The following is a 12,017-nucleotide window of genomic DNA, read 5'->3' on the forward strand; positions in this document are numbered from 1 at the left end:
TGAATTTTGGCAAGTATGATACACTTTTCTTTTTTTAAAGTTTTTTTTTTTAATGAACTGTTTTTTTTGAATAATTTTTAGGTTCACAGAAATTTGAAACGATAGGACAGAGTTCCCATATACCCTTTAACCAGCTTCTTAACTTCTTCAAATAACTGTGGCACATTTCTCAAAGCTAAGATATTACCATTGGATCAATACTATTAACTCAACTGCAGACTATTACAATTTCCCTGGTTCTCTGTTCCAGGATCCAATTCAGGATACCACATTGCATTCAGCTACTTCTCTTTTCTATTTTTAATAATGAGGTTGATATCTTTCCAGCAAACTACACAATTCGTTTCCTGGGCCACCCATGTTCCTGCATTTTATCTTCCCTTCCGTTTCAATGTGCTGTTTCCAATATGTGCACATTACACCAACCCCTGGGTGTGGGCCAGCAGATGTGGCTCTGACAAAGCAGAAAGGGAAAAAAAGAAAACCTAAATGGGCCTCAGATCTTGAGGGCAAAAGTCCAAGTGTTACTCTGCAGTGTCTTTTGGATGTAGGGTCATCTGGATCAACCCATGCACTGACTTAAGGACACACCACTGGGTAGGATGAGATGGTGGAAGTCTCACAGGAGGGTGACTGCAGACATTCATGGGCTGGGCTCTCTCCCTCATCCCTCAGGTCTCCAATGGCGCGGGCACCATGTCAGTCTCTCTTGTGGCTGATGAGAACCCCTTTGCCCAGGGGGCCCTGAGGTCAGAGGACTGCTTCATCCTGGACCATGGCACTAATGGGAAAATCTTCGTCTGGAAAGGTACCGGGGACAGGGTTTGCCAACCAGCCTTCAGAACCTTGGGAGGTGTATTTGTTTCCCAGGGCTGCTGTAACAGAGCACAAACTGGTGACGTATAGGACCCGAAATGTATTGTGTCACAGTTCTGGAGGCTGGAAGCCCAAATTCAGGGTGTTGGCAGGGTCACGTTATCTCTGAAGGCTGTGGGGGAGCCTTTCTTATCTCTCTCAGCTTCTGGTGGCCCTGGACGTTCCTTGGCTTGCAGCATAACTCCATCTTCACAAGACTGTCTTCCTTATGTATTTCTATGCCTCTTCCCCTCTTTTATAAAGAAAACACTCGAATTGGATTAGGACCCGCCCTACTCCAGTATGACCTCATATTAACTGATAACATCTTCCAAGACCCTATGTCCAAACAAAGTCATAAGCACAGGTTCTTGGGGTTTGGACTTCAGTACAGCCATGCGCTACGTAAGGTCTGTCCAGGCAGCGTTTGACCGCATGTACATCCATGGTCCCATAAAATTATAATAGAGTTCAGAAATCCCAACGGGAGAATGGGATGTGGCAGATTTAAGCATGTCATACGCGACAATCATGATGATCCCCAAAACAAAGAAAACATTCTTCAAGCTGTTAAAGGATCAGCTGCACGGAAAGCTACAAGGCTGACGAAAATGAGAGAGACTATCAGATATGGAGAAATTCCTAATGATGTGGATTGAGGACCAAACACAAAAGCGATTCTCTCTCAGTAGGTTGACAATCACGGCTAAGGCACAAAGCTTGTTGGAGATACTTAAAGAAAAAGCAGGACCAGACCAGATCTGGTTTCTGTTTGGGAAGCACTGTAGAGGCAGTCCCTGGGTTACAAACGAGATCTGGTTCTGTCTTTAAGTCGAACTTGTTGGTTAAGTTGGAACAGGTACCTATGGTTCTTATTTACTGTTAGTCAAGTGTTTGCCATACCCTGGTGCCATAGTGGTTAAGTGCTATGGCTCCTAACCAAGAGGTCGGCAGTTCAAATCCACCAGGCGCTCCTTGGAAACTCAATGGGGCAGTTCTACTCTGTCCTATGGTGTCGCTATGAGTTGGAATCGACCCAAAGGCAGTGGGTTTTTTGGGTATAGTATACATTTTACCTTTCTATGCATATAAAACACTTAAGAAACACTTCCAAATACACTAAAACATCTTAAATATAATAATACAGTAATAATAAAAATAACTACATACAGTACTGTACTGAAGAGAGAATCTGTGTGTCCATGTAAGTATAAAGGACTATTAAAAAAATTAAAGAAACAATTCTTTAAAAAAGTTCAGATAGGAAAAAGAAAAACAAGATGATCACTGTTAACATTTAGTCTCATTCCATCCATGTCTTGCATGCCAGAAAGGTAATTTGCGAGGTAACATTATAATAACATTAATAATTGGATGATGCAGGAAGATGATGGAGAGATGGCTACTGTTGAAGAATGATGGGCCTGGTATTGGACAGGATGGACCTGGTGCTGGAGAGTCAGGGTTTGATTCTGCTGATGGAGAGGGGGCGTTTACAACTGGAGTCAATTTCTTAAAGTCGGCAACAGGGAGGTTTAAACAGAGCAGGGCTTCAAGCCAGTCCTAAGAGGTTCAGTCAAGGCCGATGGAAACATGGACAGCAAGGGCAGAATAAGTGTTGCATAGCAACCGAATATCTTGTGCATTGGATTTTGACCCGAGTGGGAAACAGGCAGCGGTGCCCCACTCAAAGATGATAGCCATCCGGGCTGTGTCACTCTCCACAGTCTTGCCAATAATTTAGTCTCCCGCATCAGGCTCCTGAAAATTTTGGGACCCATGTGGGAGACTGGATTATTGGCAGGCCTATGGAGAGCGACACACATTGAAAGCAGTGCACTCGGCTGCCATCTTTGAGGGGGGCCTCCCTGCCTGTTTTCTACTTGCGTCAAAATCTCTCTGCAAAGGATTTGGCTGCTGTGCAATGCATAAGCTTCCCTTGCTGCCCTTGTTTCCATTGGCTGTGACTGAACCACTTAGAAATGGTTTGAATCTTTACTTTGTTTCCACCAGTCATGACTGATCCACTTAGAACCGGTTCAAAGCCCTGGTACAGAGCTTTTCTTTTGCTCATCAGAATGGCCCTGTGGCAGCTGAGGCCTTCCATAATTGTATGTTAAACTTTGGTGAATCTCTCTGTGTTAGGATCTTGCTCCTCTAACTTTGCCGTCCCTGCTTCAATGAGAGGAAAGGCTTCAGCTGTTTCATCAAAAACTTTTGGTTCTGGAGTTTTCAGGTCCTGCTCTTCTTCCTCATGTGCTGCTCTAGTTCCATAAGGTCTTCATTGGTTAGTTCTTCAGTTGTGATTGTTTTCTTTGATGCATTATCAGCACTTGCATCGGATTTATGCTTTGGAGGCATGATTACAAGGGTAAAAAAGAGAAAAATTTAAGCCAAATACAAAGTTACACACTCAACACAGTGTTAAGAGCAGCATGATCTGACTTAAAATGGTGGATGGCATTCTCCTTCCTTGAGCCAATGAACTGCTGAAGCCATTCAGTGTTTCACAAATGTCACAAAGTAATGCATGTGTTCGTTATTACGAACCATTGTATTTAACTCAAATATGGCAGTCTGTTACTAAGAGTTGTCCTTAAGTCGGATGTTTGTAACCTAGGGACTGCCTGTATCAGAGGTTCATGAAACCCTGCAGAATGTCTTGTGGGACAGGTTGGGGGATGCTATTGGAAAATGTTGACCCAGATGTCCTCTGAGGACCCCCCTCCCCTGTTGGCTCTTCCACACTAGTCCAGGGAAGAGGTCAGAAAGGGAAGGAAGCAGTCGGCCACCATCTGTGAGTGGAGCTCCCTTCCTGTTTCCTACTCAGATCAAAATCTATCCTGCAAACGATTTGGTTGCTATGCAATGCATAAGCTGCCCTTGTTTCCACTGGCCATGACTGAACCAGTTAGAACTGGCTCAGAGCTTTACTTTGTTTCCATCAGTCATGATTGAACCACTTAGAACCGGTTTGAAGCCCTGGTACAGAGCTTATCTTTTTCTCATCAAAATGGCCTTGTAGCAGCTGAAGCCTTCGGTAACTGTACAGTGGTGGGCAAAGAATGAGAGAATGAGCTCATGGTTATTATCACTGTTATCTGGTTCCCCCAGGCCCGGGGCCAACTGACAGTAAGAAGGCTGGGACTGAGGGCTGGCATTTGCTGGCTGGGAGCTCACCTGGCACAGGAAGGCTCTCAGGGTTAGGACAGCTTTGGACTGTGAAGTGGGGAGGACAGACAGGCCAGGGAGGCCTGAGTGTATACTGCATAGGCTTTGGAGTCGATGGGGGCAGAGTCTGAATCCCAGTTTTTCCACTTGCTGAGTAGCCTTGGTCAAGTCAATTAACCTAAGCTCCCCAAGTTTCCTTATATATAAAATGGGGGCAATATACAAATGATCTTTGTTGCATAAGGTTGTTGTGTGGATTAAATGATATAACCTGTGTAGTTCTCAGCACAAAGTATATCGTTAATAAATGTATGCAGCTATTATTATGGCTGTTGTGGTTGCCACCATTGGCCAGGACAGCTGGCTGGACCCCTTGGAGCTCTATAAGCAGTCAGCTCCAGGGGTCTCTCACCTTGGCTGTCCAGTCTAAGAAGGGGAGGGAGGGAGGTTTTGCTGATCCTTTCCATGGTGTGAAAATCTAAGGCCCCAGGAGTAGGAGTCCCTGGACCATTGGATGTTAGGCTGCAGCCCCAATCACAGGCCCCTAACCCTCTATCACCCTCTCCCTCCCTGACTGCCCACAGGCAAGCAGGCCAACATGGAGGAGAGGAAGGCTGCCCTCAAAACGGCCTCTGACTTCATCTCTAAGATGGGCTACCCCAAGCAGACCCAGGTGAGTCTTGGAGGCCAGGCAAGGGATGGGTCCAGTTTGGGTGGTGACAGGTTGGGTTGGAGGGAGTGTCCCGCCATCAGTGTGGACTGGGAATCTGAATATCGCCTGAGAACTCCTGCTGGGTGGCCACTGTCCGCAGGGGGTCTTGAGTCCTGTCACATCCTGCTCCTGCCTCTCCCCTTCCCAGGTCTCGATCCTTCCTGAGGGTGGTGAGACCCCACTCTTCAAGCAGTTCTTCAAGAACTGGCGGGACCCAGACCAGACGGACGGCCTAGGCCTGGCCTACCTCTCCAGCCACATTGCCAATGTGGAGAGGGTGCCCTTCGACGCCGCCACCCTGCACACGTCCACCGCCATGGCCGCCCAGCACGGCATGGATGACGACGGCACAGGCCAGAAACAGGTACTTCCAGGCCTTGTGGTGGGTGTGGTCCAGGCCTCTCCCCTGTTCACTGCCAGCATCTCTAGCCTGGGCATCACCTCCTGCTTCCCTAAGGATGTTTCTCTGTGAGATTTTGGTCACAGTTTTGGTGGATGAGGCTGTTTTGTTTTGCTTAATATTTTCAACCAACATGTCCTGAACACTGACTCTACGTCAGGCCCTGGGCTGAGTGCCTCAGACCCCACCCTGCCCCTGAGGAGTGCCTGGTCTGGAAGGGAGGTGACCACCACCACAAGCAGTTGGAGACAAGCACAGGGAATCATGGGAACACAGAAAGGGCGGCGCGTTGGGGCAGCCTTCACAGTGATAGCCACCAGGATGGTCATGGTAAAGATGGAGAGGCGGGGGGAAGTTCAGAGATATTGATGAGGTAGAATCCACCTCAGGCAAACATTGATTCCACTTATCGTGGTAGAAAAAGCAGAAGTGTTCATTTTTATTCACTTTTGCTTTAGTCCTTGGTCTAATAGATTGGTCATTAATTACTTTGGTGGGAGGGGAGTGCAAAGAAAATATTCAGATGGAGCAGTGTGGAAAGAGCTCTGGTAGCCAAGCTTTGTGAAAAAAAAAAAAAAATGTGACCTTGGGCAAATTACTTAAACTCTCTGAGCCTCACTTTCCTCCTTGGGTGATGAGGGTTTGATGATGGTCACCTGATGATGGGATTCAATACTACTCCATTATCCTCAAGAATTTTCAAGGTCCAGAGATTTGAGTGGAAACTCTGGTGGGATAGTGGTTAGGAGCTACGGCTACTTACCAAAAGATCGGCAGTTCAAATCCACCTAGGTGCTCCTTGGAAACTGTATGGGGCAGTTCTACTTTGTCCTATAGTGTCACTGTGACTCAGAATTGACTCAATGGCTACGGGTTTTGTTTTTTCGGTTGGAGATTTGGGGACTCGGTGTCTCCGCAGAACCACCAGGTGGTGCTGCAGGGCCTCTAACTGCTTTGCTAAACTGTCACCGAACTCTGCAATAAGACCTGCCAGTGGCAGGGGTCATTCTGAGGTTACCTAGGGATGACCCTGCCTCTGGAAGTGACTTATAAAATCTAGACACTTAAATAATAATATGAATAATGGTAATATCAGTGATAACAATAATATATAAGAGCCACTGCCATTTCCAGAGCTATCACCCTATGCCAGGCACTGATAGATTTTCCTTAATGATCTCATTCAGTCCTAACAATGCTTTGAGGTAAGTACTCTTATTATCCCTGTCTTTCAGATGAGTAAACCGAGGCTCAGAGAAGTGAAGCAAGTTGCCCAAGATCACAAAACCTTTAAGAGGATGCAGCCTGATTTGGGTCCAGGTCTTATAGACTCAGACCCTGTGCTCTTAGCTCTCACAGTGCTGCAACCCTTAAGACCATGTTCTGAGCACCTACTCTGTAGGGCCCAGTCCCTGTGGTGTAAGGCTCTGGAGTAGGAGACCTGGGTTTGAATCTCAGCCTTGCCACGTAATGGCTCTGTGACTTGGGCAAATTCTTTAACTTTAGTCTGAACCTGAGTGATGTCCCATATCGAAAGCTTGTGCTGTTGTCTAACCACGATCCACCATGCTGCAATTTCCCAGCTGGTCGGAGGTGAGGGGTGGTAGTGCTGCATGGGTACTGACCCAGCTTTGCTCTGGCAGATCTGGAGAATTGAAGGCTCTGACAAAGTGCCAGTGGACCCTGCCACATATGGGCAGTTCTACGGTGGTGACAGCTACATCATTCTGTACAACTACCGCCATGGCGGCCGCCAGGGACAGATCATCTACAACTGGTGAGGGCCTGGGGCCATCTGGTGCTCATGGGGCTGGGCCAAGGGATTGCACTGACTGGGCCATGCGCTTGGCAATGTGGCGGGAGGCGGTGAGTGAGCAGGTCTGAGGGAAGCCAGGGAGTGTGGGTCTGAGGTAGGAGAGGCACACTCCCTCTTGTCCACAGGGCAGCACACTTGTTTTATTTCTCAAAACAACTTTTAAACTTATTCTTACAAAAATATTACATGTCCACGGTAGGAGGTATGGTGAGTAGGGAGAAACAAACAAGCAGACAAATCTCTCCACAATCCCATGCTGAGCTAAATGCTGTGTACACTTTGGTGTTTATCCTATTTTTTTTTTAATTAAAAAAATATTCTTAATTCATTTAAAATAGTAGATAATACATTCATGTGGTTCAAAAGTTTAAACTGAATAAAAAAGTATTTATTAAGAAATCTTGTTCCCACCCTGCCCCATTCCACCCCATTCTTCAGCCCCCACTCCTCCATGGGTGACTGCTTTCATTAGTTTCTTGTATATTTCCAGTAATTCTTTATGCAAAATAAGCAAATATGACTCTCTATTCCTAATTCTCTCCCTTTCTTACACAAAGGTGGTTTGTTATTGTATATTGTTTTGTGTGTTACTTTTTTCACTTAATGCTTCCTGGAGATCAATCTGTGTCAGTACATAGAGAGCTTTCTGGTTATTTTAAATAGCTGCATAATGTTTCATTGCATGGCTGTACTGTAGTTTATTTAATAAATTCTCTGTTGTTGCATACTTGGGTCGATTCCAGGCTTTTGCTCTTGCAAGTATTCTGTGATTAGTAACCTTAAACAAATGTCATTTTGAATGTGTACAGAAATGTCTGTAGGGTAAGTTCCCAGAAGTGGAATTGGTCAAAGAGTAAACGCACTTGTCATTTCTGAGAGAGAGCCCTCAATTTGCCTCGATATGGTTCGTAGCATTCCCACCAGCAATGTCTCAGAGCACCTGTCTCCCCACAGCCTCGTCAGTAGAGTGTGTTGTCAAACTTTAAGATGTTTGTCAGCCTTATAGTTTATTAAATGGTCTTTCAGTGTACTTTTTATTTTTATTTCTCTTATTATATGATCCTAAACTTTGATTTTTGCCTGTTAGATTATTACTTTTTAAACTTATTTTGCAATAATTTTAGACTTGCTCAAACATTGCAAAAACAGTTCAGAGTTCCCCAATACCTGTTACACAGCTTTCCTTATGTTAACATCTTATACAACCATAGTACAGTGATCAAAACTAGGAAATTAACATTGATACAACACTGTTTACTAATCTATAGACCTTATTTTATTTCACCAGTTTTTCCACTAATATCCTTTTTCTGGTCTTGAATCGAATCCAGGATCCCACACCGCAGTTAGTCATCACGTATGTCTGCTTAAAAAACCAAACCAAACCCAGTGCCGTCGAGTCAATTCCGACTCATAGCGACTCTACAGGACAGGGTAGAACTGCCCCATAGAGTTTCCAAGGAGCGCCTGGCAGATTCGAACTGCCAACCCTTTGGTTAGCAGCTGTAGCACTTAACCACTATGCCACCAGGGTTTCCTTAGTCTCCTCCAATCTGTGATAATTCTTCTGTCTTTCCTTTTCATTCATGACCTTGACATTTCTGAAGAACACTGGCCAGGTATTTTGTAGACTGTTTCTTCAGTTTGAGAGCTCAGAGTTTTAAAAGCAGGTAATACATGCGCATGATACAAAGTTCAAAAGAAGGCATTTTTGTTTATCAGCTGCATCAGCACGTTGACTTTTCAAATTGTTTATACAGATAACATACTGATTGTGGGAAATTTAGACAGCGTAGGAAGATGTGGGGTAAACAGCCAACATCTCCCTAAATCCCACCTCTCAGAGCAATTGCCGTTGACCTTTTGGTGAACACCCCTGCGGACCTCTCTGCGTGGTCCACATGAGCCTAAATCTACTGATGCCTTTTCCCACAAACAGGCACCTGTTGTACTTGCTGTTCCCTGACCTGCTGTTCTACCCAGGAATGGCCACCATTCCTTGTCTTGGATTTGATTTGAGTCTAGAGCACCTTCCCTTGTGGCTATCCTGGATGAGATGAACCATCCAGTCCCCTGTGGGGGACATTTAGGATAGGCGAATTCATTCTCTATGCTCAGATCTGTGTAAGAAGAAAAAAGGCTGGAAATGTGATGTGTTGGCTTGCTTCCTGGTTCCGGTTGCTCTTGAGAGGGTCCCTTTCCCTCTCTGTATCTCAGTTTCATTACCTGTAATGTGGAGATTTGACGGTTTCTCAGGCCCAGGGCAAGGGAGAGGCTGAGTATCACTTCCTCTTCTAGGCAGGGCGCCCAGTCTACTCAGGATGAGGTTGCTGCATCTGCCATTCTGACTGCCCAGCTGGATGAGGAGCTGGGAGGCACCCCTGTCCAGGTGAGCCTGACTAACTCCTTTTCTGGGCCTTGTCTGTTTGTCTGCCATCCATCCATCTATCCTTCCATCCATCCATCCACCCACCCATCCAATCATGCAACAGATATTTACTCAGGGCTTCTGTGTGCCTGACACTGGCTTCAGCAGTGAACTCACAGACACCGCCCTGCCTGATGGAGTTTATAGCCTAGTGGGGACATAGTTATTCAACAAACCTGTACACGAATGAATGTATGGTCACACACTGTTGTGGGTAGTGAATGAAAATGATATAAATCCCAGGTAAGATCTAACTGGATTAGAGAATGCTTCCCTGAGAAAGGGACTCTTCAGCTAGGGCCTAAAGGATGAGTAGGAGTTGGCCAGGCAAAGAATGAAGGAAAGCACATTGTAGGCAGAGGGAACAATCTATACAAAGGCCCTGAGTTAGGAGAGAGTATGGGATATAGGGCGAGGGGGAAAGTGCCATGATATGAGCTGTAGAGATGCTAGAGGGGCCAGAATACCAGAGGTCATGGTGAGGCCTTTGACCTTTATCTTGAGAAAAACAGGAAATTGCTGAATGGTAAGTCCGACAGGAAGGGATTTATAGGTTTTAAAGGTCACTCTGGCTATAATGTGGGGCCCTAGAGGGCAGCAGAGCTAGGTGGAGGAGACTTGTGGGAAGCAGACAAGAATTCTGCTTCTTCCATCCTACCCTTGGAGTAGACATGGCTCAAGATTTGGCTCTGGGGTTGGTGCTTTGACTTTTAACTCTTATAGTGGTGTCCTTCTGGGTGCCGCATACTAAGAGATGTTTGATGTCTTACCTCATTTTATCCCAACAATGGTCTTGGGAGTAGCATTCTTGGCCCATTTTATAGAGGAAGAACCTGAGATGTTGAGTCGCATCTCCAAGCTCTTACTATCAAGGTGGAGCTGGGATTTGAGCTCTGACCAGGCAGTGGTGGGTCAGAGTAGAAAGTCATCACAATAAACCAAACACACACGTGCGATCAGATTGTAGATTTTATTAGCCAGGGCCACAAAGCTTATCTGAAACTAGGTGAGCACACAGGGCAGGAGCGGATATGATATATGTTGGTGTAGATCTCCTTGCACCTTCCTTTGCAACATCCAGCCCCTGACTGCAGCTTGAATCTGGGGAGCCACTGGCTGTGCAGGAGGGGGTCTCTCCAAATCTGGAAAGCTCTATCTCACCACTTCACTGGCTTTCATACCCAGGGCTGACGTCAGCATCCTAGAAGAATGTCCATGAACAATCCCTGTGCTTCCATTTAAGGGAATATTTGCAAACATGGGTTCTCCTGGTTCTTGGACCAGACTCAGGGTCAGCAAGGCAGGTCCCCAAGGGAGGAGGACAGCCCAGACAGTACCCCTGGGGGAACTCAGGCAACAGCACTGTCTCTAACCTTCCTGGAACCCCTATGTCCCTGTGTGCTGTCTATTCCTGCTCCACACCACACAAAGACATAAGTGTGATGGCTTCATTTGGGGGATGGGGTGGGCCTGGGCCATGTTGGCTGGGTGTGGGAGGGGTGAGCCCCATATGTCACAGAAGGACTAATACCTTCCCCTCCTTGCCTGACTCAATCTCCTGTCTCCCTGCAGAGCCGTGTGGTCCAAGGCAAGGAGCCCGCCCACCTCATGAGCCTGTTTGGCGGGAAGCCCATGATCATCTACAAGGGTGGCACTTCCCGTGATGGTGGGCAGACTGCCCCTGCCAGTACCCGCCTCTTCCAGGTCCGGGCCAGCAGCTCTGGAGCCACCCGAGCCATTGAGGTAACGTCCAGACCTGAACCACAGGGAGGATTGGCCTCCCTGAAACCTCCCAGCCTCAATGAGCCAATGTCTGGGCACAGGGTCCTGAGGTTGGGTGAAGGGGTTAGGCAGCTTTTTGTGCTTTCCTGCCCTGCCAGCACAATTGTATGTCTTAGACTTCTCCCTGTTTCAAGGATGCCCAGTTCCCCTTACACATCTTCCATAATGGGCAGCTCACTACCTTCCAACCTGGACACTGTTCCTGATTACATTCAGTTGCCTACCATTCTTTCTGTGGTAGAAGATGCAGAGTTAGAGATAATCCTCCAGGATGGTCTGAGGAGCCTAGAGGAGAAGAAGACTATCACCTCCTTTGTTTTGGACTCAGCTTCTGTTAATGCAGCCCAGAATTTGGAAATCCTCTTGGCTGGCCACAGTGTATTAGTGACTCATGGGAGTCAACTAATGCCTTCGGTGTTCAAAATCTGTGCCCTCTACTCTGGTGGAGTGTGTTCCTCCAAGGCTTTACCTAAGAGCTAATCCTGCTGCAGGGCCTCCTGAGCTGTGAGGAGGGGGCTGAGGGCTTTTTGTCTGGTTCCTGACTAATTGAGTGCTGTCCTTCCTAGGTGATTCCTAAGGCTGGTGTACTGAACTCCAATGATGCCTTTGTCCTGAAAACCCCTTCAGCCGCCTACCTGTGGGTAGGTACAGGAGCCAGTGAGGCTGAGAAGACGGGGGCCCAGGAGGTGTTCAGGGTACTGGGGTCCAAGCCCTTGCAGGTGGCAGAAGGCAGTGAGCCAGGTAGGAGTCGGGGGTGGAATGCCTGCCGCTCTCTGGGGACTCTGGCTGTTGGGCTTCCCTTTCTTCCTTCTGCCCTGGGAACCTCTATCCTTGTCCCTCCTCAGTGCCTGCC

The 12,017-nt window shown here is 47.0% G+C and overlaps 1 protein-coding gene across 3 annotated transcripts in view; it reads left to right on the plus strand.

The window, feature by feature from the left end:
* Nucleotides 1-12,017, plus strand: part of GSN (gelsolin) — a 69,546-nt gene that overhangs the window by 52,707 nt on the left and 4,822 nt on the right. For all 3 annotated transcript variants that reach the window (XM_049897233.1, XM_049897231.1, XM_049897232.1), the window contains 7 exons: nt 676-808; nt 4,611-4,699; nt 4,887-5,102; nt 6,782-6,915; nt 9,253-9,343; nt 10,955-11,125; nt 11,731-11,905. In XM_049897233.1, coding sequence (XP_049753190.1) covers nt 676-808; nt 4,611-4,699; nt 4,887-5,102; nt 6,782-6,915; nt 9,253-9,343; nt 10,955-11,125; nt 11,731-11,905 — 1,009 coding nt within the window. The remainder of the gene's footprint in view (nt 1-675; nt 809-4,610; nt 4,700-4,886; nt 5,103-6,781; nt 6,916-9,252; nt 9,344-10,954; nt 11,126-11,730; nt 11,906-12,017) is intronic.

This window comes from Elephas maximus, chromosome 9 (genome assembly GCF_024166365.1).
Source record: "Elephas maximus indicus isolate mEleMax1 chromosome 9, mEleMax1 primary haplotype, whole genome shotgun sequence".
NCBI classification, from domain to species: Eukaryota; Metazoa; Chordata; class Mammalia; order Proboscidea; family Elephantidae; genus Elephas; species Elephas maximus.